The sequence below is a fragment of the Chlorocebus sabaeus genome, chromosome 11, assembly GCF_047675955.1.
Source record: "Chlorocebus sabaeus isolate Y175 chromosome 11, mChlSab1.0.hap1, whole genome shotgun sequence".
In the NCBI taxonomy this organism is placed as follows: domain Eukaryota; kingdom Metazoa; phylum Chordata; class Mammalia; order Primates; family Cercopithecidae; genus Chlorocebus; species Chlorocebus sabaeus.
Genome location: NC_132914.1, coordinates 105,387,221 through 105,414,412, shown reverse-complemented (window position 1 = coordinate 105,414,412; position 27,192 = coordinate 105,387,221). Strand labels below are relative to the sequence as shown.

The following is a 27,192-nucleotide window of genomic DNA, read 5'->3' as shown; positions in this document are numbered from 1 at the left end:
AAAGCACTCAGTCCTGAGTCTCAGACCCTCCTCGACCTCCTCTCGGGACTCACACACCCAGCCCACTGTCAATGAGGGAGGGGAAGGTCAGAGACGGGGAGTTGCCTGGCATGCCCTTCCTCCTTTCTGTGCCTTCCACCTTCTTAACTCAGACTTGTCCTTAAAACTCAACTCAGATGCCATTGGCCCCAGGAAGCTTCAGACTCCCAGGCTGGGTAACAGCCCCTCCTCCTCTGGGCTTCTGGGGGGCATTCTAGTCTTGCCCCAGCCTCAACACTGTCTCTTTGTCTTGTACCTGTGAGCTCCTTTTGGGAAGGGACCCTAGTAAGGCCATGTCCTCATCCCTGGTGCCTGCACAGTCTGGCACAGGGAATGTCAACTTTGTAATTTCTTCCAAAAAGAAGGTTGGTGATGGTCATCAATCTGAGCAGAACATGGTCTCAGGGGCAGTGTGGAGTGATGGTTAAGAGCCCAGGCTTTGCAGATGTGGTTCATATCCCAGCTCTTCCAGCCCCTGCCTGCATGCTTGGGCATGGGTCCTGATCTCTCTGAGCCCTGCTGTAGCCCCTCATGGGGTTAAAGTGAGACCATCTGGACTGAGGGCTCAGCATGGTCCCTGGCATACACAAGAGCTCAATATGCGTTCCCCACTACGTTCATGCACACCCGTCAGGTTTCCTCCAGTCATGGGAGGCCAGCTCCAGTGTCCCCATCTTCTCTCTGCATTCCAGTGCTACAGGAAACCCTTGGGGACCCCGTGGTGGGCACTACTGAAATATTGTCCCAGCATAGAGTGGGATGACACCCAAGCTTTGATTGTGAGCCCTTTGAGTGCAAAGCCCTCGATGGAATTTTCCAAGTGGCTTTTATTTAATAAAAGTAAAAGATGACTTTTACGTAATAAAATATAACCTTAAGCCCGTAAGGATCAGTAATGAATTTGTGTGCAGGAAGGGTGGAATTATTTATAATGAAGCATCGATTGGCAGTCTTGCCAAGCTGAAATATCTGGTTTGGAGCCCATTTGACAAGATGGGGAGATCTTGAGCGGCAGAAAAAAGTGCATGGGCTCTGGGGTATCAGAGCCCTGGTTTTAAATCCTTCTCATCCGTTGTGCACCTCTAGGCAATAATGCAATCACTAGTATTTATTGAGGGCTTACTATGTGCCAATACCAAGCTAAACGCTCCACATTCCTGATGCTTCTAGTTCTTATATTCACTCTGTGAAGTGAGAATTCCCATTTATTGACAAGAAAACTGAGATTCAGGGAAGAGAAATCACTTGCGCAAAGCCACACAGCTCGTAAGGGTCTGGGGTTAGGTATGAACCCTGCAGGCAATCACTGCCTCTAAGATCTTGCAAACTTGCAAACTCCTCAGAATATGTTTGTTCTTCTGTAGATTGGAAAAATACTCAGCCAGATTGTTATGGGGCTTGCTTGAAGTGCCACTTAAGTTGTCTGCACAGCGGAGGCTTGGTGGATATATTTGTGTCTGTCTTCACACCAGACTGCTGTGGCCTCAGAGCCTCCATCTCATTCATGGTTCCCATCGGACCCAGAGAAAGACCAGCGAGAATGATGCCTCTTTCTCTGAGCCTCAGTCTCCCTAATTCTTAACACAAAAGTCATAACACCTGCCTGGAAAAGTCCCCAGGAAGACTAAATAACAAGAAGGAATAAAAGTTCTTGCACATAGCAGGTACTCTGTGCGGATCTTCTTCTGTTTTCTCTGTGCTCACACTGCCTGAAACAGTATTTTTTGGGTCCTGCCCTGGTAGTGGATTTGGGTCCCAACCTGGTAGTGGATTGAGCCATCCATGCTCCTCCTCTGTGTCTTCCTTTACTCATGCCTGACTCCAGCTGTCAGCTAGGGATGTGCTGGGGGAGGGGAGTGGTTAGAATGAAGGGTCCAGCACTTGACCTGGGTAGAGTCAGTTGACCTAGGTTCAAGGGGCTCCATCCCTTTCTCGCTGCATAACCTTGGCTGAGTAACAGCCTTTCTGAACTTCTGCTTCCTTCTCTGTAAAATGGGAATAAGAATAAACAGATCTTATTTCTGGCTGGGTCCACTCAACCCTCTGGTTCTTAGACCCGGATCCAATTGCTGCTTTTTTTTTGTTTTCTTCCCTGCAGGTGTTTCTAGCTGTGTACTGGGACTGATTGGCTGAGGACTCACATTGGAGAGCTGCAGACAACACAACAGTGAATGGTGAGGAAACCTTGTGGTCTGAACTCCAAAGGGAACCAGTGATCACTGACAGGTTGCGTGCACAGAGGGATCACAACGAGGCTGTCCACTCGGTTTTAGAAGCATGTTGGAATCAAGTTCACAGCACCACGTACCTCTTCTTCATTGCACTTAGCATTATTGCAATGTTCCCATTATTTGAGGGACTTTTTGGTAAAAAATTGTCTCCCCCACTAGGCTCTAGAGGAAGAGAGGGCCCCAGGCAGGCAGAAAACATGGTTGTCAAAAGGATAGACTCTGAAGCTTGGATTCGAGTCACAGGTCTGCCTTTTCCTAGCTGTAGGACTTCAGGCAAGTGACATAAGCTCTCTGTGCCTCAGTTTCCTCATTTGTAAGATGAGGCTCATAACCTACCTACCTCACTGAGTTGTTGTGAAGATTAAGAGAGTATAGGATGCAATGCCCTTAGAATAGTGCCTGGCATGCAGGAGGTACTGAAGAGGTATTTGTTCAATAAATAAAATAGCAAAGAAGGAAATGGTTAAATCACAAAACTGGACTTGCTCAGAGTCAGGGAGAACATTGTTGGTCTTGCTGGTGTTGGTCAACCTCTTAAAGCCAGCTCTAGGGTTCCTCTAATGGTCCCTGTCTTCTCTTGCAGAGAATGGAGGATGAAGATTACAACACTTCCATCAGTTATGGTGATGAATACCCTGATTATTTAGACTCCATTGTGGTTTTGGAGGAGTTATCCCCCGTGGAAGCCAGGGTGACCAGGATCTTCCTGGTGGTGGTCTACAGCATCGTCTGCTTCCTCGGGATTCTGGGCAATGGTCTGGTGATCATCATTGCCACCTTCAAGATGAAGAAGACAGTGAACACAGTCTGGTTCCTCAACCTGGCAGTGGCAGATTTCCTGTTCAATGTCTTCCTCCCAATCCATATCGCCTATGCCGCCATGGACTACCACTGGGTTTTTGGGACAGCCATGTGCAAGATCAGCAACTTCCTTCTCATCCACAACATGTTCACCAGTGTCTTCCTGCTGACCGTCATCAGCTTCGACCGCTGCATCTCTGTGCTCCTCCCTGTCTGGTCCCAGAATCACCGCAGTGTTCGCCTGGCTTACATGGCTTGCATGGTCATCTGGGTCCTGGCTTTCTTCTTGAGTTCCCCATCTCTCGTCTTCCGGGACACAGCCAACCTGCATGGGAAAATATCCTGCTTCAACAACTTCAGCCTGTCCACACCTGGGTCTTCCTCGTGGCCCGCTCACTCCCAAATGGACCCTGTGGGGTATAGCCGGCACATGGTGGTGACTGTCACCCGCTTCCTCTGCGGCTTCCTGGTCCCAGTCCTTATCATCACAGCTTGCTACCTCACCATCGTCTGCAAACTGCAGCGCAACCGCCTGGCCAAGACCAAGAAGCCCTTCAAGATTATCGTGACCATCATCATTACCTTCTTCTTCTGCTGGTGCCCCTACCACACACTCAACCTCCTAGAGCTCCACCACACTGCCATGCCTGGCTCTGTCTTCAGCCTGGGTTTGCCACTGGCCACTGCCCTCGCCATTGCCAATAGCTGCATGAACCCCATTCTGTATGTTTTCATGGGTCAGGACTTCAAGAAGTTCAAGGTGGCCCTCTTCTCCCGCCTGGTCAATGCTCTAAGTGAAGACACAGGCCACTCTTCCTACCCCAGCCATAGAAGCTTTACCAAGATGTCATCAATGAATGAGAGGACTTCGATTAATGAGAGGGAGACCAGCATGCTTTGAGCCTCACCGGGGAACCCCTCAATGGGCCCTCTCAACCCAGGGACACCCAAGGATATGTCTTCTGAAGATCAAGGCAAGAACCTCTTTAGCATCCACCAATTCCCACTGCATTTTGCATGGGGATGAACAGTGTTTTATGCTGGGACTCAAGGGCCTGGAACCCCTTTCTCTTAGTAGACAGAACATGCTGTGTTCCACACAGCCTTGGACTAGCAATTTATGCTTCTTGGGAGACCAGCCTTAACTGACTCAAAGCAAAAAAGGAAGAATTCTCAAAAGCACTGCCATGAACTGGGATTGGCATAGGGCAGTGGGATTAAGCTGCCTACTGTGTGCACCCCAGAAATGACACTCTCCAAGGTCCATTCCTGGTGTGAGCAGTGGGGAGGTCAGAGCAAACCTGGTGTGATGCAGATCACACCTGGCTCTTGTATACCTATTATCAGTAGCTGGCCAGAAAACCCTACCTTCAAGTCACTGCTCTGTGTTAAAGTGTGTGGAAATGCATAGGTGACCTGGGAGAGGAAGGTGACATATCAGCCCATGAACTCCATAGGCCATGAATTTAGCTTTCGGATCAGCTAGGAAGACAGATAACCCATTCTGAGAGGTCATGTGGGCTCTCTGCAAGGGCAAGACAAGTGAGGGATGCAATGAGGACTTGAGATTTGGCAAAGAAGTGAGAAAGGAGAAAAGAACCTTCAAAGGATGCAGGCATGGAGGAGCTCACCCTAGAACATCGTAGGCTGATGGTGCTTTAGGCTGGAGCTATTTGGGGGGTCAGGGTGGTGCCAGCCCCTGATCTCACCTTGCCCCTCTTACCTGGGGGTGGGGTTGTGGCAGGCATCTTCACCAGCAGCTCTCACCCCATCACAGGGATTTTTTTCTGCCTTTCCTAATCCACTCAGCTCTGGCTGGAGGTGCTTAGAATAAAACGCTGGTGGTGGGGCTTCTTATTCTGGTTAATTTCCTCAATGCCTTTGGAGACGGGTCCAAAATGCAGTTTGGGAAGCAACTCCGGAGAGTCCCCTGGGAAGAAGAGTATGTCCGAGGAGTTAGTCACTTGAAACAGAGTCTGGAGCTGGACTCCTTGAACTGTATTTCTGAGCTGCAGACACCAAATACCTCCTGGATATGGGTGCCTGGCATGGCTTTTCTCATCTAATACTGACACGTCCCTGTGAAACAGAGTGTCATTGCCCCATTTACAAATGACATAGCTGAGGCCCAGAGGGGGAAAGTAACTTGCACAACATCACACAGCTAATCAGTGGCAGAGTTAAGATCTGAACCTGGCTCTGTCTGGCTCCAGAAACTGTTCTTCGAGTTGGAATTTATCTGTGGAGATTATTCTAGTATATTGATAACCTACATTTATTTAGCACTTTTCATATTATGCACTTTATGTATGTTTTCTCATTTAATCATTACAGCAACCCTAAGTTAGGTACGGTTATAACTTCCCTTTTACATAGGAGGAATCTGAGGCTAAGAGAGGTTAAGTAACTTGCCCAAAGGTACCCAGCTAGTCTCTGCCAGAGCTGGGATTTGAACTTCAGTTTGCTTGACTCAAATGAAGCTGCAGATTTGGGAAGGACCTAAAAAGCTTGGAGATTTTTACCATAAATATTGATTCTTCTGCAAATGAATATGAACATCTTAATGGCCTTTAAGAAACTTTGCAAATAGTTTTCAAAAATGATGCAATATGGCAGAGAAAATGCACTTGGCTTCCAGCTCCTTCAACGGCAATTAACAGCCTCCTACCATGGCTCCCACCTCCTGTGTCTCCGGAGAGCAAGGCAATGGGGAGGGAAGGCTGGCAGGAGGCAGTCCCTTGTGGGCCCGAGGCCCTTTGGCTCCTAAGTGTCCACATTCTGTTCTCTTCCAAGTCCCTTCATTGTTAAGTTGATTCTCCAACAAGATGCAACGAACAGATGCAATGTCTACCCTGCGCTGGGCGAGTTCCCGAGGCCGCAGGCTGTTTGGAATCACACTTCATTAAGAGACAAACTGTTCCTTCTCTTATTGTGCCTTAATGCCTATGACAAGGAAGCTCTGAATTGTCCCCAAGCTGGAGTCTCTGAATGCTTTCAAGAGTTTGAACATAGACGGTTTGAGAGCAAAAAGGGAGCTTTAAATATTGCTCAGTGGCCCCCATTTCCCCCCCTTCCCACATTTACTGAGGCACGAGATGGGATGGGCTGTGTCCCAGGTCACAGCAGCAGTCATCAGTGACTTGGGCCTCCTGGCTCCTAGGATGCTGCTTTTCCTGGGCTTCTGGCAGTTCAGGCCAGGCTGGGGGAGCCAGGAATTCATGTTGTCATTGGAAAAGCTGATAAACAGAAGCACAATTCATACCAGCTGTTTTCCTCCTTAGAGTCTGGCCTCCTCTTTCTGGCTGCTCTGCTGGTCTTCCTGTTCTGACTTAGGTTCCTGTCAAGTACTTAAATGCAGCCTTAACGTCCCATACAGTCTTGTCCCCACAGCTTCACGTGAGCATCTCCATGGGTCATGCATATATCATCCCTGCAGTGTGCAAAGTGTGCTCACCTGCATTGCTGCACAGGCAACCAACACACTTAGTGCCCAGAGCCTTCTCTCTGGGCCCAGGACTCAGCTATGGGGCCTTACTTAGTCCTGCCTCCTGAGTGGGGTTGGTGGGCTGAGGGATTGTGAGGACAAGAGGTAGAGGGAAAAGAAAAGAAGACAGTGTTCGAGGTTAGGGGAGGGACAGAAGAGGGGACAGAAATGTCCCAGAGCATGATGATGAAGGAAAGGGATCTGACATTCATGAAGTACCTATGATGGTTCAGGTGCAAACATCGAAACCTCAAATTGGCCCTGGCAGATGGGGACATCATAGCAAGGTGGGGGCGGGGGTGCAGAAAGTGAGTTTCTGTTTCAAGAGCAGACTTCAGTAGTTCAGAGTTGCACAGTTAGTGAGGTATGGAGCTGGGCTTTGAATCAGGCCAACTGCCTGCATGCCCAACTTCTTCAGCCCTTGAAAGGAGAGGTTGGGGGGAAGAAGAAGGAAAAGGAGGAGGAAGAAAGAAAGAGAGAAGAGGAGAGGAATGGAAGTCAAAAGAGAGGGAGGAATTGGATTTCAGAACCATCTCCAGCTGACCCTTGAGCCAGCAAGGACAGGGAGCAGGGAAGAGCAAGAACATGAAGGGCCTGAGGCACCAGGATGCCTTTGCCAGCCTTAGATAATTCCCAGGTCACTCAGAGCCCTGCAGGTTCTTGGGGTCCCCCTCCAGAAAAGAGGCACGGAGATTCTGGCAGCGAGGTTCAGAAGGGGTGAGGAAACTGGGCACTGACAAAGGGAAGGGATTGGCTCAAATTCGAACCCAGAGTCAGCTCTGGTGGGATTGAGAGCCTGGATGGGTGGGAGAAGATAGAATCCAATCGTGAGACCCGTAAGGGACCTTCAAACTCATCTTGCCCAGATATCTCCCATTTCACAGATGAGGGAACTGAGGTTTTGAGAGCTTCCCTTGAGGATTCTGCAAAACGAGGTGGTGTTTGGTTTGGATGGAAGTGGTTGGTGATTCCTCAACTCCTGCCCTGCCACGATCTCTTGTTCCTCCTTAACATGTTATGCTCTTGCTGGGGCTGGGATGCCCTAGGCCCATGGTTACCAAATCCTGGGTTTGGAAAATTGCTGCTGGGTTTGGTATCTAGGACCACAGAGGAATCTACTATTTCTACTGTGAAATAATTCAGCATGGGTTCTGCTTACTTCCCCCCTTTGAGGACACAGTTTCTCTCGAATAAAGAGACTGAAGCGAGAGTGTGTGGCTCAGTTCTGGAGGTTCCTGCCTTCACCTCCCTGTTGCCTTCTCCACTTACTTCACAGAGCAGCAGCTGAGGCTCAGAGAGGTGACGCGGCCAGTGCAAAGTCACAGAGCTATGTTGTGGGCAGCAGGAGAAGCCCTGAAGTCCCCCAACTGCCATTCGCAAACCTTTGAGCTCCAAGAAATTTGCATTTCGAAAAAAGTTATTTTCACTTATTTGACTTTTCTAGCAACTGAGGATGTGAAAGTGGTAGTTACTCACCCAAGATAATATAGCAAACCATAGCAGATAAGGGACAAAAACCAGGCCTCCTCATGGCCAGGTCTAGACTCTTTGGCACTGCATCAAGTGACCCAAGGACAGATGCTCCTGTGATACATTCATCCATTCATCTTTTCACCAACCCATTCACCCTAACATCCACCCACCTGTCCACCCACCCATTCACTCCATTCACCTATCCACCCATTCATCTACCCATCCACCCATTCACCCCAAGATCCACCCAGCCATCCACTCACCCATTCATCCCAATATCCACTCACACATCTACCATCCATTCCCTTTAATATCCACCACCCATCCACCCACCCATTCATCCCAATATCCACTCACACATCTACCATCCATTAACTTTAATATCCACCACACATCCACCCACCCATTCACCCACTCATTCACCCCAATATCCACTCACACATCCACCCACCCATTATCCCAAGATCAACTCACCCATCCACCCCAACGTCCACTCATCCACCCACTTACCCACTGACTCCGACATCCACTCACCCAGCCATTCATCTCAACATCCACCTAGCCATCCATCCACTCACCCATTCACTTATATAACCATCTACCCACCCATTCATCCATTCCATTAAAATGCACTTAACACCTCCTTTTTGCCTAATTCTGTGGTAGGCACTGAATATAGACAGATGATCAAGACATACACAGTTCCTGTCCTTCTGAGCTCATTCATTGATGTATGGGACAGACAGCCAATGATCAAAATTATACACTTCCCCCAATGGAAAACAACCCCAGTAAATGTTACACGCACATACACACGTGCATGCGCGCACACACACACACACACACATTATAGAGAGAGAGTCTCTGTTGACCAGCTGGAGTGCTATGGCATGATCATAGCTCACTTTAGCCTTGACCTCAGATCTGCATGCTGGAACAACGCCCCTAGCTGCTCTGGTGAGGACAGGTTGGAGAGGGGCAGCGGGGGAAGCCTGGAGGCTGCTGAAGCCTCAGATGAGCCATGGTGGAATCTGGACTGAGTAAACAGAGGTGATGCTGGAGAGAAATGGACTATTGGAAAGATATTTAAAAGCTACCCAAGTTTTCTCAGGGGAGTGGTTAGTGGGAAACCAACCCAGGGCCCATTTCTGCTGCACAGAGGCCTCTGTGCATTGCTTTATTGTCAGAAATTAATTGTAAATATTATTCAAATGTACCTCCCAATGCACAATTACATTTCTCAGGGGAGCCCTCTAAGCACATAATAAAGCCCTATAAATAATACATATATTAACCTAAGAGGAACAGAGGCATATTAAGCTGCAATTGCAGGTTGTGCTGTGGGGACTTTATACAGATGAGATGCCAAGCACTTGGACTTGGGGTTGAATCTTGGAGATCACCTGAGTTCTGTCCTGGGGAATCTTCCAGAAGTCTCTTCCCCTGGGATATGCAGATACCCCCAGACAAGTCAGGAAGCTACTGCTCTAGATATCTAGACAATAGACAGGTGGGGGCAAGATGACAGTTGGTAAGGGAGGAAGAAGCACAGGTCTATACAACACTTCCCTTGTATAGGAAGATGAAGAAACAGCAACAGCAGTAATAATAGCAAATATTAACGGAGCCTTGTCTAAGTTTTGGGCAAGCTTTCCAGTTTCATTATCTCATTGAATCCTTGAAACAAGGATTCCATGGTAGGGGCTATTGCTATCTCCATACACAAGTGAAGAGATTGAGGTTCAGAGAGGTGAAGTGACTTTGCCCGATGCCACACAGCTGGTAAGTGACAGAGCTGGGATTCGAATCCCAGTATGTTTACCTCAAAAGCTCCTGCTGTTTTCCCCAGAAATGTGCAAATGCAAAGTGTCCTCTGTAGAGACCCTTCCCTGGAGACAGGAGGAGGACAAGCACATATTCTCTCTCCCATGTCAAATTTTGAGGATGTGGGAGTGGGGGAGTCTGAGGAATTGCTTTTACCTTGAGAGGAGGAAATTGCATTTGATTGGGCTTGTCACTTTCTCACAACCCTGAGACTCTTAGGGTTTTTGAGTTTGGAAAAGACTCTACTTCCTCAAGTTTGTCCCTTCCCATTCCTCCATTTCACAGATGGTGAAACTGAGGCCTGTTTTCAAATACGATGGAGACCACCTGCCTCACTGACTGCCGGGAGATGAGAGGTGTGTGAAAATGCTCATCTGAGTCACTCTTAAAACACCATCACCCCAGAGACCGGAGCATTCACCAAGCCACCCTGCTTCACTTCTTAGTTTATTGACAAGGGCTTTGGTGCTAATCTGCTGTAAAAGATTTCTGCCCAGGGTCTGGGCTCCCCTGAGGAGTTTCCAGCAGAATCCTGGCTGAAGGGGAGGCGGGAGATCTTGGCAAAAACTGCTGTAGGGCAGACATGCTTTGTTTGGGGGCATAAATGTTACTTTTAAAGATTGTGCTGAATATGAGTGAGGGATGCTCCCCATCTTGACCTAGATAGTGGTTACACAGGGTAAGGGGTGGGGAGTGGGGGTTCATCTGTAAAATCCCAATTATCTGTACATTGAAGATAAATACATTTCACTGTAGTAAGTTATGCCTCAGCAAAAGTCTTTGTAAAAATAAAATAATGCATGATGTCTGCAGAAATGAGTTCCCACCTCCACTGGTACAGGTAGTGGCAGGACAGAACCAGGTCTGAGGGTTTGTCCCTGATTCAAGAGAGCGTTTTAGAGGGCAGTGGCTCCTGCAGCGTCCATCCAAAGTGGCAGAGTTTCAGGAAGGACTAAGCCCTCCTGGGGGCCTCCCTGGCCTCACCACCTGACTCAAAGGGCCTTTGATGATTATGACACGGGGTCAGGTAGGCTCAGGAATCAGACTGCAAGGGTTTGAATCCAAGCTCTACTATCTACGTCAGCTAAGGGCAGGGTTAGAATTAGGCTCTGTGACCTTGGGCAAGCTATTCAATGCCTCTGAAGCTTCAGTTTTCTCCTCTGTATGATAAAGGGCATGAAAGGTTTGCAGCTCTCAGGGTTGCTGTGAAGATTCAATGAGACTGCCGCACTTTAGCGTTTAGCAGGTGCCAGGCTCTTTCATCTGAACATGCACTGGCCTCCTCTCTGGCCTCCCCACTTCTGTCTTTGCTCCCTCAACCCACACTGTAGGAAGCAGCCAGAGTGAGCTTTTATCACAGAATACAGTCATCCAGAGCCCTTACTATGGCATCAAAACCCCTATGGGATCTGCTACCACCTCCTTCTCTCAGTTCATCTCATGCTGCTTTCCAGCTAGGTGATCCTTTCTGCCTCTCACAAGCAAAACAAAACAAACAGATCAACAGCAACAACACACCAAGATTGGTCCCACCTCAGGCCCTTGCACTTGCTGTTCCTGCTGCTCCTGGACCCACTTGCCTCTTCCTTTTGCATAACTGATTTGTCTGCCTCCTTCTGGTCTCAGTCCAGATGCCATCTCCTTAGACAGGCCATGCTAAGGTAGCCTCCATCCCCGCTCGCTGCCTATCAGATCCCTTTTTTTGTATTAGTGTTTTCTTTATATTAGTTACTGCCATCTGAAATCATGTTATCATGTGTATATTTAGTGGCCTTAAGTCTGGCCCCTACTCGGATACAGCAAGATGGCAATGACTTTGGCTATCTTATTGTATCCCCAGCAGTGCTTAGCCCAGAAAAGCTGCTCATAACTTCTGGTTGAACGAATGAAGACATAACCATAAGCTGACATTATTTTTGCCATCATCATCATCACTGAGTTTCATGACAATCACTTTTATAACACACCATTTCCAAAGTATTTTCACATTTTTTTCCTGTCTCACTGAAACTTGGGGAGAGTGGGATTTTTCCTCATTTCACCAACGTGGAAACTGAGGTCACAGGTCACTTAGTTCAGAAGCGGAGGAGCCACAGTTCTTTACTTGTGCTATTAAGAGTAATCACAGGCTGGGCGCAGTGGCTCATGCCTGCAATCCCAGTACTTTGGGAGGCTGAGACGGGCAGATTGTCTGAGGCCAGGAGTTCTAGAGCAGCCTGGGCAACATGGAGAAACCCTGTCTCTATTAAAAATACAAAAAAAATTAGCGGAGCATAGTGGCACATGCCTGTAATCCCAGCTACTTGGGAGGCTGAGACACAAGAATCGCTTGAACTTGGGAGGCATAGGTTGTAGTGAGCCGAGATCGCATTACTGTACTCCAGCCTGGGCAGCAGAGTGAGATCATGTCTCAAAAAAAAAAAAAAAAAAAATTTATATATATATATATATATAAAGCGTAATCACAGACAAAGGAGGTTTCCATTAAGTGCTTCCACCTCCCTTGGCCTTTTCTTTTCCCTGTTGTCTGAATTATTACAGTCCGAAAATAAGGAACCAGATGCCTCCCTCCTCCTCATATTGTTTTGTAGTTCTTTTCCGGACCAGGGTTCTGTTAAGGGTTTGGCTGGTACCACCGTGACCACAAACTTCCTGTGTTTATCCCTTCACTTAGAAATCATAGAGTAATCAACTGGGTGTTAAGGTCTGTGCTGGGCACTGGATGACGCTAAGACACCAATGCATGGCCAAATCCCTGGGGCCGCCGTGGGACCCAGACGCCTAACACAGAAAGAGGCAGATCCAGGATATCTTTGCCTGGTTTCCACTTTTGCAGATGTTTGCCACCTTCAGAGCAATATGGGATGACTGAACAAGTCTCCAGTTTGCCTCCAGATGTTGGGACTGGTTGTGGAGCCAGAGCACACAGAGGGAGGTGGAATGGAGGCTCTCAGCCTTGTCTGGTGGCAGATGATGGCCTGGTTGATGGCAGGCAGTTTACAATGCCCAGCCCACTGCCTGGGCACCAGTGCCTGACTGGGAAGGATTGACTTGTGATGGGATTTTAGGGATGGTGACAGGCAGCCAGAGGGAACTCCACAGTGGTCAACCTATTTCACCCTCATCAGAAGCTTGAATGGTAAAACCACCTTGTCTTCAGAAACGAAGAAATGCTGGGTCAGCTGAAATTCGAGCCCTCACTGTCAGAGAAGCTAAGCAGAAACATCTCTGAGGTGGGGACGGGGTACAAACTTCAGACAAAGATCTCGGTCAGGACAACCCTGCCAAGAAGGCTGCGCATGAAGCCTCAGATCAGAAACTGGATGGAGTGGATGTATCCAGGCACATTCTACTACAGCTTTGAAAACAGATCCATCCTCTCAGGTTGGAACACCACCTGGCTGTGCCACAAAGTGAAAACCAAGAAGGACCCCTCAAAGCTCCCTTTGGACACAAGGATCTTTGGAGGCCAGGTCTATCAAACTTAACACCACCCAGAGATGAGATTCCTAGATTGGTTCTGCAACTGAAGGCTGCATCGTGACCAGGACTACCTGGTCATCTGGTACGTCTCTTGGAGTCCCTGCCTAGAGTATGCAGAGAAAGTGGCAGAGTTCCTGGCCAAGAATGGCAAGGTCTCCCTGACCATCTTCGTTGCCCACCTCTACTACTTCTGGGAACCAGATTACCAAGAGGAGCTTCACAGATGGTGTCAGAAAAAACAGTCCACATGCCAGCATGACAATCATGAACTATGATGAATTTCAACACTGTTGGGACAAATTTGTGTACAACCAAAGAATGCTATTTGATCCTTGGAAGCAACTGAATACAAATTATGCATTACTGCACAGTATGCTGGGGGAGATTCCCAGACACCTGATGGATCCTGACACATTCACTTACAACTTTACCAATGACCCTTCAGTCTCTGGACACCACCAGACCTACCTGTGCTTCAAGGTGGAGTGCCATGACAATGACACCTGGGTCCCTCTGGACCAGCACAAGGTCATCCTACCTAACCAGGCTTTGAATAATCTCAGTTGCTATTAAGATTTCCATGCAGAGCAGTACTTCCTGTACCTGATTTCCTTTTGGAAGCTGGACCGGGCTCAGTGCTACAGGGTCACCTCGTTCATCTCCTGGAGTACCTGCTTCAGCTGTGTCCAGCAAGTGGCTACATTTCATTGGGAGAACAGATGTGTGAGCCTGCACATCTTCGTTGCCCGCATCTATAATTACCTCCCAGGATATGAGGGGCTGTGCATGCTGCAGAGGGCTGGGACCCAAATCTCCATCATGACCTCTGGAAGTTTAGGCACTGCTGGGTCACCTTTGTGGACCACCAGGGACATCCCTTCCAGCCCTGGGATGGACTAGATGAACATAGTCAAGTCCTAAGTGGGAGGCTGCAGGCCATTCTCCAGAATCAGGAAAACCATAGGATGGACCTCAGCCTCTAAAGAAGGCAGAAAACTTGTGTTGAGCAGCAGAATGGAAATATTCTGTCAAGTAATGCAAACAGGCCATTCATCAATATCTCCGGCTGATCAGTGGACACTAGCAAAGCAATGAGCTCCTGACAAGTAGTTTTTTTTTTTTTTTTTTTTTTTTTTTTGAGGTGGAGTCTCGCGCTATCGTCTGGGCTGGAGTGCAGTGGCACGACCTTCACTCACTGCAACCTCCGCCTCCCAGGTTCAAGCAATTCTCCTGCCTCAGCCTCCTGAGTAGCTGGTATTACAGGTGCCCACCACCATGCCTGGCTAATTTTTCATATTTTTAGTAGAGACAGGGTTTCACTATGTTGGCCAGGCTTGTCTGGAATGCTTGTCCTTATGATCCACCCACCTCGGCCTCCCAAAGTGCTGGGATTACAAGCTTGGGCCACTGCGCCTGGCTGACAAGTAGATTTAATAAAAATCAGAGTGAATTACTTTTAATAAAAAATTTATACCATGTTTCAAGGATACAGTAGTTAAGATTATGGTCAATACACACAGAAAGTTTTCAAATTTACTAATCCAGTGACCATCTGATTTTTTATGTAGAAGAATAAAATGAAATACTAAATAAAAAAAAAAAACTTCTAAAATTTGGTGAAGGCAGGGCTTTGCAATGCCAAAGAAACTTTTTTCCCCCTTGAAACATGGTCTCGCTCTTGAGCCCAGGCTGGAGTGCAGTGGTGCAGTCATGGCTCACTGCAGCCTTGAGCTCCTGGGCTCAAGTGCTCTCCCCACCTCAAACTCCTAAGTAGCTGGGACTACACGTGTGTACCGCCATGGCTAGCTAACCACAGAAACTTTCATCTGTTTATTCTTTCTTTAGGCACCATTAATACCTAAGGCAGGTAGAATGGGTCCCAGAAAGACACAGTTGGTAATGGCTGATTGTTGGCTTCAGTCATTGCCTGCAGATCAGGTGGTACAGGATGTCTTAAGGTGATAAGAGGTGAGGGTGCATGAAGAATAATAGGCACAGGGAAGAGAGAAGAAGAGCAAGGTACCAGATAAAATACCGGCCAAGCACAGATGAATGTCTTCAAGGAGCTCTTATATTTATCTGCACAATGTAAATACCCTTACTATTTCAGGATGGCGGCTGGTCTGCTCAGTAACACACATGTTCCAAATAAAGATTTTGCATAAAAGTTAAAAAAAAAAAAAAAGAAAGAAACGAAGAAGAGAAGAAGTGAAGTTCAGTAGGAACAAGTAAGCTTCCCAGAACCACACAGAATCTACACATTGATTTGTATTGAGCATTTGCTATATGGCAGACAATATGCTAGGCTCTGGAGATATAGCTGCAGATGCCATCCTGACCTTCATGAATCTTACAATGTATTGGCATGCAGCAGAGCTGGGATTTGAACCTATGGCTGTATAACCGTGTGGTTTATACTCTTTTACTACATATTCTTGCTAAGTTAAATAAATTAGATACAGAGGAATTAGGACAGAACAAAGAGAAAGACTTCATGTTATAAAGCCTTGAATCTGTCAGGAGTTAGAGAAGACTCATATTTTGGCTAGGGATTGCTGAGTCGAGATTGATTCTGGGTTTTATGATGCACCTGTCAGTAACTTCTCCCCCATCCCTGAATTCTCAAAACAGAAAAGTGATCTAATCCAAAAGCTTTTCCCTCCTTTGAAAAAGCAGCAAAAGATGATGCTGCTTAATCCAAGTGAATGGCATGCCAAAGGTGAAGTTGCAGGAACCAAGGCGGGTTAAAGGATAAAGAAACAGAGAATGGGTGGAGGCTCCCTAGCTTCTTCCATTCTCCCCAAAGGGATGATTGGTTTTGCAGTTTATTAGAATCTGAAATGTCACCATTTTCTGATTCCTGAATTCCTTGGGCATACCATCCTTTCATAAACCTCATCTCGGTCTCCTGGCCACAGAATCCTCACAGATGTAGACAGATCTATGGAAACAGTTGGTTCAATCTTAACATGTCAGAGATAAAAGGCCCTATAATCAGTATTGTCAAGCCCATCCCAGGATCTTTGATGAAAAATTAGTCTCACAATACATTAGTAGTGAGACATGGCAAAAACTTGGATGTGTCCATGCCCAGCCCCTGTTTCCCACTCCACGATGTGATTCTCCATTTCATTCAACTGCTCAGTCATCTTCTTACATTTTGGTTTAGACACATTAATCTCTGTAAACTTGAGAAGCAGAGAAACAGAAAATTAGTATATCTTTAAAGGCTAGGAATATACATTATACAAATAAAACTCTTGATACCCTATGCTAGTTAACATTTATCTTAGGAATCACAGTTTGAAATAAACCAAGAAAAGTTTGGAAGAAATAAGATTATCTCAGTTAGAATGCATTGGACTGAAAGTAAGAGGGACCTCATTCAACATGGTAGAATCTATAGGAAAAGTGCATTCATTTGCATACTAAGAATGCCTGGAGGTTGAGAACTTAGCAGCTGAATATTGGCATGAACCCAGAGTGTTTTCTTCTGTTTGCTCTGTCTTCAGAGGATTGGCTTTGTCCCCAAAATGACATATCTCCTGGTCAAAAGATGGCATTCACAGTATCAGATATTGCAGCTGCCCATGGCATCAAGCAGAAGAGCCATTATTTCAGAATGTTGCAAGGAAACCTGCCCCCCCCCAACTCCCTAGCAGAACTCCCCTCACACCTCTTTGGCCAGAACTGGGTCACATGGTTACTGGCAAACCAACTGCTGATAAGGAAAGAAGATTGGCTTAGACCAATCAGGATCCACCCAGGGGACACATGAGAAAGAAGTGGACTTTCAGATAAGATCAGGGTTTCATTTACGTGGAAGAAGGGGAATGGGTTAGGGATAGGTACTGAGTGGTGTCTCCTACAGAGGAGACAGGAGACATTTAAAAAAATAATGACCAACCTGTTCAGGCCAGGGATTCACATTTTTGTTAGGATAAAACATAAATTATTGGATCTGAGCAAAATTATGGTGCTTGGTGGGGTGGGCTCTCCTAAAAAGTAAGAACTTATTTCTCAGAAAATCAGAATGCCTTACCCCCTGAGAGTAATAATTTTTCTCTTTTCTTTATATTAGCTCATCATATTTGGCAAAAAATTAGTATATATAAACCAGCAAAAAGAGAAACAAAGAGAGAAAGAGAAGAAAGAAAGAAAGAAAGAGAAAGAAAGAAAGAGAAAGAAAGAAGAGAAAGAAGGGAGGAAGGGAGGGAGAGAGAAAAGGAAGGAAGGAATGAAGGAAGGAAAAGAAAGAGAAAGAGATAAAAGGGTAAGAAAGAAAGAAAGAAAGAGAATGTGAAAGAAAGAAAGAAAGGGAGAAAGATTAAAGGAAACCTAACTATGAACCCAGGAATAAGTACTATTATCATTTTCGTTTATAATCTAAAGTCTAGTTTATATGTCTATATCTTTTAATATCTATCTGTCTAGTAAAAAAGATACCTTGTTTTATAACATTTTTATTCATTTGAAAAAATCAATTCACTAAATGTTCCTCTATGCAGGTTTGGTTATTCAAGCGATTGCCTAATAGACATAGTAGGAATTTTGCAATTTATCTGGCCAATCCCCTATTGATGGACACTTAGGTTAGTTCCTTTTGATTATTGTTGTTGTTGTTGTAATTCCTTGATGGATTCTTGCTCCAGTACAGCTGAGTTTCTGAGGCCCCACGCTTCAGCCCTGGGAAGCCAGCACATTTAACTAACCCAGGCTTTCTGCACACTAGCCCAGCCTCTGGGTCCCTCCCTCCCTCTTAGAGCAGAGGGAAGAGCTCTCTGGAACCTTTAAGAAGAGGTCAGCCAGCTTGGAAAAGAGGGGTTGGTAGGCAGGCAGTGATCACATGCACAGGCTCTGGAATCAAGCCACTATAATTGGGTAAATAATTCTCCCTCTTTGAACCTCAGTTTTCCCATTTGTAAGACTGGGAGTGTAATACAAACATTTCGTGGGGTTGCATGAGGATTCTGCAAAATAATCCATTTATAGAGTCTGTCATGCGGTCGGGAAAACTATATGATTAAAAAGTTGCTAACTCTATGGGAGGCCAAGGTGGGAGGATCACTTAAGCCCAGGAGTTTCAGACCAGCCTGGGCAATGTAGCGAGACCTTGTCTCCACAAAAAAAGAAAAAAAAAAAAAGAAAAAGAAAAAAAAAAAAGAAATAAATTGCTAGCTCTTGCTGTTGTAATGTTTTATTCCTTTTTTTTTCTTTCAAAAACTGAAGCTACAAGATTGCATTTGCTTTGTTATCTCTGGGGGGCCATATCTAATCCAGGCCATTGATTCAGGAGACTGCACAAATCTGCCTAAATTATGTATTTGGGTTGCATGTTTAATGCTTGCTTCAATTTGGTTGTGTGAAGAAAATGTATTTTATTTGTCTGTAGCTGATCTGGTCTTCTCTTCCCTCTCTGACACACACTCTACACTGTCAAAAAAAAAAAAAAAAAAAAAAAAGGAAGTTAAAAAAATTAAGCTATACCCCTGTTATGAGTTGAATTGTATCTCCTGTCTCCCAGTTTATATGTTCATAGCCTAACTCTCAATACATCACAGTGTGACTTTCTTTGGAGACAGAGTCTTCATGGAAAGAATCAACTTAAAATGAGGTCATTGAGTTGAGCCCTGATTCCACTATGACTGATGGTTTTATAAGAAGAGGATATTTTGGGCACAGTCACGTACAGAGAGAAGATGGCATGACAAGACACAGAGAGAAGATGGCCACTTTCAACCCAAGGAGAGAGGTCTGGGACAAATCTCTTATTGTCCTCAGAAGGAACCAGTCCTGCTAACAGCTTGATCTCAGACTTGCAGCCTGCAGAACTGTAACAATAAATTTCCATTGTTTAAGCCACCCAGTTTGTGGCACTTTGATATAGCAGCCCTAGCAAACTGATACAACCCAGTTTTAAAATATTTGTCCTAATGATAGTTTTATAAGTTCCTGAGGCAAATCTCCTATGGATAAACATATGCCTCATCTCTGAAACTCTGCCCTCCTCAATTTTCTCCTGCGGAGGCTTTGGGCATATGGAAGGTAGGTATGGTTTGATGGTCCTAGGAGAGTATGGAGGAGTGAGGGGCAACTAGGGTCCTTTGTTCTCCCCTGTGCTGCTTGCCATGCCACAGGTGGTAGAACACAGTGGATGGAGGGAGCTTACTCTGGGCTTGACCAACAAGCTTCCATTGGGCTTCCCTATGTGTAAACCCTGTCATTCAAGGCTCCCCTGCCTTACCCTTTGTCTTAGTCCTTTTTCTGTTGCTATAACAGAATACCCAAGACTGGACAATTTATAATGAACAAAAATTTATTTAGCTCATGATTCTGGAGGCTGGGAAGTTGAAGAGCATGGCATTGGCATCTGGCATGGGTCATCCCATGGTGGAAGGGCAGAAGGAAGAAGTGAACACAAAAGACAGAGAGGCACCAGGGGCTGGACTGGTTTTATAATAACACTGCCTCTATAACTTATCTGCTCCATCAATAAGGGCATGAATCCATTCATGAAAGCTCTACTCTCATGTCCCAATCATCTTTTATTAGATCCCATCTCCCGACACTGTTGGATTAAGTTTCCCACATATACACTTTTGGGGGACACACTGAAGCCATAGCACCCTCCATCCAGCTTTGATTGAGATGATGCATCCCAGCAGGGTGGGCATGGTTGCTTGAAGATCACCCATTCCTGTCCCATGGCTGCCCTGCTGACTGTCAACCCCATATCCATGTCATGTGAAAACTGAAGGGGCCCAAGAAAGCCAATGAAGTGGGGATGTGATCCAGAGAGCCTCTCCTGCCCTCTGTGCACCTGGAACAAAGGGAGAGGGAAAACCAAGCAAGCACAGCTGGCCAATCTGCTCTTCTGCTCCTGAATCCCCTTCCTCTTATTCTTTCACTACCCTGGGTTCTGGAAAAGGGTCAGCTTTTCTCTGCATCTCCCTTTGTAACATTCTCCTACCATCTAATGGTAAGTTCCAAAGTTATAGATGGAAGGCAGTCAGTTCCTCACTCTGGCAGAATCCAGAAGCCAAGCCTTTCTGGCTCAGCTGTCATGTGTCAAAGAAAGAGAATAAAAGCTGGAAAATCCTCCCTCAAGGCAATAGCATGGCTTCAGTTGATAGCCTTGCTGCACAGTTCTATTTTGCATGTCAGAAACAGAATATCACATCATTCGTTCTCTTATATAACAAATCTTATTTTCCTCCCATACGCATGAACTCTGGGGGCCAGTTGGACAAGATCATGCACTTGAAACTATACGAGTTCCTTCATAATTTCCAGAAGAGTCATCAGATACAATTTTTAAAAATTCTTTCTGCTATTCCCAACAGGCTTTGGATCTTAAATGCTAGAATAAAAAGTCAAATGATCATTATTAAGATAATTATCAAAAATTCTTCAATCTTTATTAACAATTATTCCACCTTTCACAGAGGAGGAAATGGAGGCTCAGAGAGATGACATCACTTGCTCAAGGTGGCCCAGCTGGTGAGATAACACGAAGGAGAGCATTGAACACAGCTTCGTCTGACTTCCAGATATTGATTGTTGCAACACAAAGAATCTCATCCATGGACAGCCTGGTATTGCTGTACTCAGGTTCCTGTTTAGTTGCACACAATTTTTCTGCTCACTTATGCGGAGTTGCTTACTAGACTTCTGAGAACCTGGGGACTGGCCAGGGACAGAATTGGAAAATATCCCTGGAAAGGGTGTGCTGGGTGCAATTCCCTAAGGTTCTTAATGCATTTGTAGTAGGATTAGTGTTGCCTGGAACCCTGGGCATCTGTCCTCCTTTCCTGTGCTCTGTGTGCCCCTTGTGTCTGAGGATTGCCAGGAATTAATAACCTATCTTAGCCTTTGGAGACTAAGAAAATAGATGCTCAAGCTGTTCCCGAAATTTCCTCTATGTGATGCTCTTTGTAGTGGGTCTCTGGATGGTACTTTCTGGCTTACATAGGGCTTCATCTGCCTGACCTCATCCCACTCTACAGGTTCACTGGGACAGGAGTGATGGGCTTCATTTTTAAAGAGGAGGATCAGGTGCTCACAGAGGTCAGGCTGTGTGCCCAAGCAACACAGCTAAGGGACAACCATGCCCAGGACACTGCAGCTACCCAGCTACTGTGCTCAACACTGAACCCAGTGACGCTGGGCAATTGGTTTCTACACTGTGTACCTCAGTTTCCTCATCTTCAGAATGAAGAGGCAGCACAGAGTCTGAAATGGGATGCCAGACCAGGAGGCAAGGACTTGTGTGCTTAAGTCCTGGGACTTAACTCTGTTCCAGGGTCTTTGTGCAATCTTGGGGAGGTCATTTTTCCTATCTGGGTCTCAGCCTTCCCTTCTGAAAAATATGGAAAAGGAAAGGGAAGGAGATGAGTTTTGACACCAGTGAAGTTATTGGAAGTTAGCATATAACAAGCATCTACTATTCACCGAGTCCTCCTCTTGAGACTCACATTACTTCATTGACTCCTCCCCAAAACTTGGGAGGTGGGCACAGTTGTGCATGTTTTACAGATGTGGAGACTCAACTTGGTGTGTTGCCAGAGCCATCCTCTTGGTCAGACAGCCTCTTGGGACTCTTTGATCTCTGACATTCCAAGATTCCAGGCAGAGGGGCCAATCCTGCCTCTCCCACTTTCTAGCTGTGTGACATTCTGGGACGGTTGCTTCACTTCTCTGAGCCTCAGTTCTTTCATCTGCAAAATGGGTTCAATAGTGCCCACCTTGTGGAGCTACTGAGATAATTAGATGACATAGTGCAGGTTGTACTGTCTGGCATATGGCAAATGGGCTCTCTTTGCCTTCTCCCACCCACATTCAGAAAATGCTTGAGAGGAGCCGGGCTCAGTGAGTGGGTCGAAGGACCTCCTCTCTCTCCAGCAAATCCTGCCTCCCCCTCCCCCACTTCTGTTCTGCTCTGCCAGACTCAAGTTCCAGCTGCAAGTAATTGGATTTAACTTAATAGTCTTATGGACGCCTTTTGGTTCAGGCAATGCAGAGGCCTCTGGGTAATTTGCACGTTTTAAACAAACCAAATAAAGAGCTGATAAGCATAAACAAGTCCATTTTAATTGGATTAAGGGAGGCTTGGTTTGGTGACCATAAACCACAGAGGGGCTGGAAATAAAGGGCTCTTGGAGATTTCAGATTTTCTGCTTCTTTGTACTGTCCCCATCCACCCCCTTCCCCCGACCCTGGGGCATTCTGCACAAGGCGTTGGTTTCCTGCTGAATAAATTGTGCGCTATTGTATTCATGTCCATGTTTTACACAGATGCACATGAGATGGTGGTGTCTTTCCTGCACTCTCCCTCCCCACCTGCTATGTACAGTTTGATAAGTGGTTCTACCCACTGGCTTTGGTCTGAGATCAAAGGCCCAAGCCCTGACCCTGTCACTTTCCTGCTTATCTTGAGCAATTTATTTAATCCTCTGAACCTCAGTTTTCTCCACAGTGGAAAGGGATGGTGCTGGTTTCTGCCCTGTAGGTTTGACATGAGCATTACATGCTGGTAAGTTGCTCGCCACTTAATAGGTTCACCAAAATGGCAGCCACTAATAACATGAGCCAGCTGGAGCGGTCACGGCCCCTGCTCCCCTGGGAGCCAAAATCTATCTGGGGTACCAGCTAAGTAGAGACCGCCACCTATACGTGTAATAGGTACTGAATGAAGACTCACCTAACCCAGTCAAAGGAGCCAGGATGGCTTCCCAGAGGAGGTGGGATTTAAAGAACGAATAGGAGCTGGCTAGAGCTGCACTTCCCAAACTAATATGTGTGCAAGTCCCCTAGGAATCTTGCTAAAATGCAGTTTCTGACTCTGAGGAGCTGAGGCAGGGCCTGAAATTCTGCACTTCTAACCGGCTCCCAGGTGATGCTGACTGGGCTGGTCCGAGGGCCACATCTTGAGTTAGTAGAACTTAGCGAGTTGATGAAGCCAAGATTTGAGGCCAGCAAGCTTGCCCCCAAAGCTGGCCTTTTCAACTCTGCTCTGCCTCCTGAAGGGACCAGCAGGAAGATGGGGAACAGGTATCCTCAGGCATCTAGCAGGGCAGTTGGGCCTCAGAAGCTTGTAGCCTGGGTGGGAAATTGTATCAACATTTCCTTATTTTGTCTTACACTTCCATGGCTGTTTTGCATTTGACAATGTGCTATATTTGAGCCTGTTTTTATGTAAAAATAACACTCCCCTCTCTGAATATATTTTTTCTTCTATATTCCAGTAAAATTCATGTCCCAAGCTGTGCCTTCCCACATGGTCCCACATGGTCCCTCCAGGGAGTGCTGGTTCTATGTGATCACTGGCCTGGGCAGCAATTCACAGATGCTTTTGGGGATGGAACTATCTGACCTGGACTCCACCATGGCCTGACTACTATGGCATGTGTCCTGAGGTGTGGTGGGCTTTTGTTTACACACAAATTCTTATCTCGGGAAGGAAGTAAAAATCCTGGTATCATGCCTCCAATTGCATCAGAGCAGGGCAATAGGGTGGAGTCTGGTCTGCAGAGATAGTCAGGCCTGGGTTCCAGGGGTGGTCTTGCTTTTTCACAGCTGTGTAATCCTGAAGACATTATGCACCTCTCAGCCACAGTTTTCTCATCTGTCAAATGGGGCTTGTACTAGCACCCTGTCAAAGGCGGTTAAGAGCAATTGTTAATTTCTTGCTCTCTGGGGGCCCAATGTACTCAGCTGTAAAATGGAAAAGTTGAGTTAGTCCAGGGGTTGACAAACTATGTCCTGTGGACTGCAGCCTGTTTTTGTCGTTACAGTTTTAATGGCACACGGCCGTGCTCCTTCATTTACATATTGTCTATGGCTGCTTTTGTGTTATAGAGACAGAGATGATTAGTCATGACAGGCTTTATGGCCACAAGCCTAAAATATTTGCTATCGTACCTGTTACATAAAAATATTAGATGTTCACTGGGCTAGTCCAGTGAATTGCAAACTTTTATTAGCTCGTATAGGGCACACTCTCGGTTGCCTACCTGTTGCATGTTGGATTTTTCAGATAAATAGACTCTGAGATGGAATTTGTTGTCCAGGACACTTTTTTTTTTTTTTTTTTTTTTTTCCAGGGCATGCCCTTGGATCAACACCTGTGGAAGGATGGGGAAGGAAGTGGAACCTGCCAGAGAGAGAAGTTGAGCTGTGATGCAGGTTCAATGACAGTTTCAGCTGCATCCTCAGAGAGATAGAATGGCTCTTTGGGAGTTGTCTTAAGTTATGCTGTGTGTTCAGACCTTTTGCCTTACATCAATTAGTCCTTTGATAAGGGCTGCCCCAGGAAGGGCATGACCTTGAAAGCTGAGGCAATCCCTGAAGTAACTGACAGTTGAGCCCAAGGCCTTCACTGAAAGGAGCAGTGCATTCTAGAGTCCCCCACCCAGCCCTACAGCCACTCCCAGCCTGTTCATTGCTGACAGAACTCTGATTTGCTTGGTGACCAGCCCTAAGGGTTAAATCCTGACACCCTGATTTGTTAAAGCCTTTCATCTTTCTCCCTTTCCCCTTTACCATCTTTTGCCTTTTCAGTCTCCCTTAGAGCTAGCAGTGATCATGGAACCAATTCTGGTCAATAAATTATAAGGAGAAGTCTGCAGGGGTGGAGGAGATAACCTGTAGAAATAGTGGTCCTGAGAAAGATACTTTGCTTTCTGATGAAAAATGACAGGTTTGAAAGGACAATCTGACTGACAACCTCTTTCCACTTTCTTCCTTCCTACATTTCTTCCAAATGTAGTCATTGATGCTTGGGGCTGCAGAAGCTGTATTGAGACCATGAGGAAACATGACCTCAAAAGATCAACACATTAGGATGGCAGAATGAAAATTAAATAAATAAATAGAAAACAGATAAGGAAAAGAAAAGTAAAAGGAAGAAAATAAAAGAGGAAGGGTCTAGACTCTTCGTATTATTGTCGAATCACTGAATTAGGCCTGGAACCATTCATCTCCAGTCTTCTTGTTAAGTGAGATATTGTATAAAGTACTATGAGTCAGATATTCTATTACTTATTGTCCACAGCATTTCAAACTAATAGAGATTGTTTGGCCTTATGAAATCCTGCATGGAACATTATACGTGAAGATGAAATCAGAGCTGTTGTAGTTAAAGCAAAGCTGGAAGCTTAGACCTTCCCTCCTATACTCACCTCCCTCTGGGCACCTCTGCAGATCTCTGGAGCTCTGGGGAATCCTGTTTTCAAATTGAGGATGGTGGTGTATCAGTTACCTATTACTGCAATGATGCTGTGTAATAATCACAAAATTTCAGTGCATACAGCAATAAGAACTTGTTGCTCACCATCTGGGCTGGTTAACTAGAGAACTCTGCCAATCTTGGCTGGGGTCACTCATATGTCTGGTACACAGCTGATTGTTGGCTGATCTAGAATGGCATCAGTTTGGCAATTGGGTCACTAAGCTTTCCTCTCTAAGTCTCACCTTTCAGCAGAGGTGATAGACATGAAAGACAGCAGTCAAGCCTAATTAGGGAAGCACTTTTCTAGCCTCTGATTATATCATATTTGCTAACAGCCCCATGATCAAAGCAGGCCACATGGCCAAACCCACAGATGGAGTGGGAAAGTACTGCAAAGTCACATGATGAAGAGTGTAAGGGGGGGGTGAGAAACTAGGACCATTTTTACAATGTAACACATGTGGTATCTGAGGATCCTCCTGATTTTAAATGTATGACCTTGAAAGGTTCACAGAAACCCCATTTTAAGGAAGTAGCTTTTTCCATTTTAATGATTAGACCACGGTTTAGAGGTTAGTTCTTAGGGCATATGCTACAAAACACCTGGGCTTTAAGACCTTCAGATCAGCTAGATGTTGATCAGATAGCTGATGTTGTCATTTGTGATGACAAATATGGATACCTATAGTGGGGATTCAGTGGATTACAGCTATATCCATACATTTAAGAATTACACTAGGAGAACCAAGGAGCCTGTGGTTCCCACCCAAGTGTCCCCGAATGGGGAGGGGGTGATTTGTAGCTCAGAAACATGAGGGGATTGTCAAAGACTTATGAAATCAGTCATATGAACAGTGGAACGTAAGTTAAAGTTCCACTTGTTCCATGACCCATAAATTTCATCAAGATTAAAAGAAAAGCACTGAGCATACTTATGTAACTAACTGAGGTTGGCACACCATGTTTGCGACATATTGGTGCTTGGTTCACCCTCCTGTGCTCAAGGATTTGTTTATTTGTGTGGCCACCCACACAACTCTGTGCCTCTCAATACACATAGTTTCCACTCTTCTTCAGTTATTTGATTTTCTAGTCATGCTCACATGCAATTTCTTTCCTGGGAGCTGCTACCACTTGAGTTTGTCTAAACAAAAGCCTATCTTCACCTAGTCAGTTTTTTTTTTTTCAGAAAACCATCAGCCTGTATGCATTTCTGTGTCTTACTTTTGTTCATGTCTTTCTTTCTCTTTCTTCACCTGAATTAGAATTTCCAGAAGGAATGGATTGAAGTTATTAGCATCTTTAAGGAAACAATGGTGCCTAGGCATAAACGATGTTTCAGGACCACGGATAGAGCCCTTGACACAGTAGACACGGTATGCCTATCACACAGCCTGTGGAGGACCAATCTGTTGCTTAATTTTCCTCTGTGTAGAGCACTATTTCATCAGGAAATGGATAAGTGGTTTAGAGCTGGAGTCTGGGGTTAGCTCACTGTCACTCCACTCCCTGTCACTACTACCTGCTTGACACAGCCTCTGTTTCCTCTTCAGTAAAGTAGGAATAATAAAAGTGTCTAACTCCTAGAGTTGTCAGGATTAAGTGGCATGGTAGGTTGAATTACTGGC

General features: G+C 45.8%; 1 protein-coding gene across 4 annotated transcripts in view; it reads left to right on the top strand.

Annotated features, from left to right (window-relative positions):
* CMKLR1 (chemerin chemokine-like receptor 1) overlaps positions 1 to 6,320 on the top strand; it is a 50,975-nt gene extending 44,655 nt beyond the window's left edge. For all 4 annotated transcript variants that reach the window (XM_037996579.2, XM_073021069.1, XM_073021070.1 and 1 more), the window contains 2 exons: positions 2,138 to 2,213; positions 2,854 to 6,320. In XM_037996579.2, the coding sequence (XP_037852507.2) occupies positions 2,211 to 2,213; positions 2,854 to 3,972 (1,122 nt within the window). In that variant the 5' untranslated portion in view covers positions 2,138 to 2,210 and the 3' untranslated portion in view covers positions 3,973 to 6,320. The remainder of the gene's footprint in view (positions 1 to 2,137; positions 2,214 to 2,853) is intronic.
* Positions 6,321 to 27,192: the final 20,872 nt, after the last annotated feature.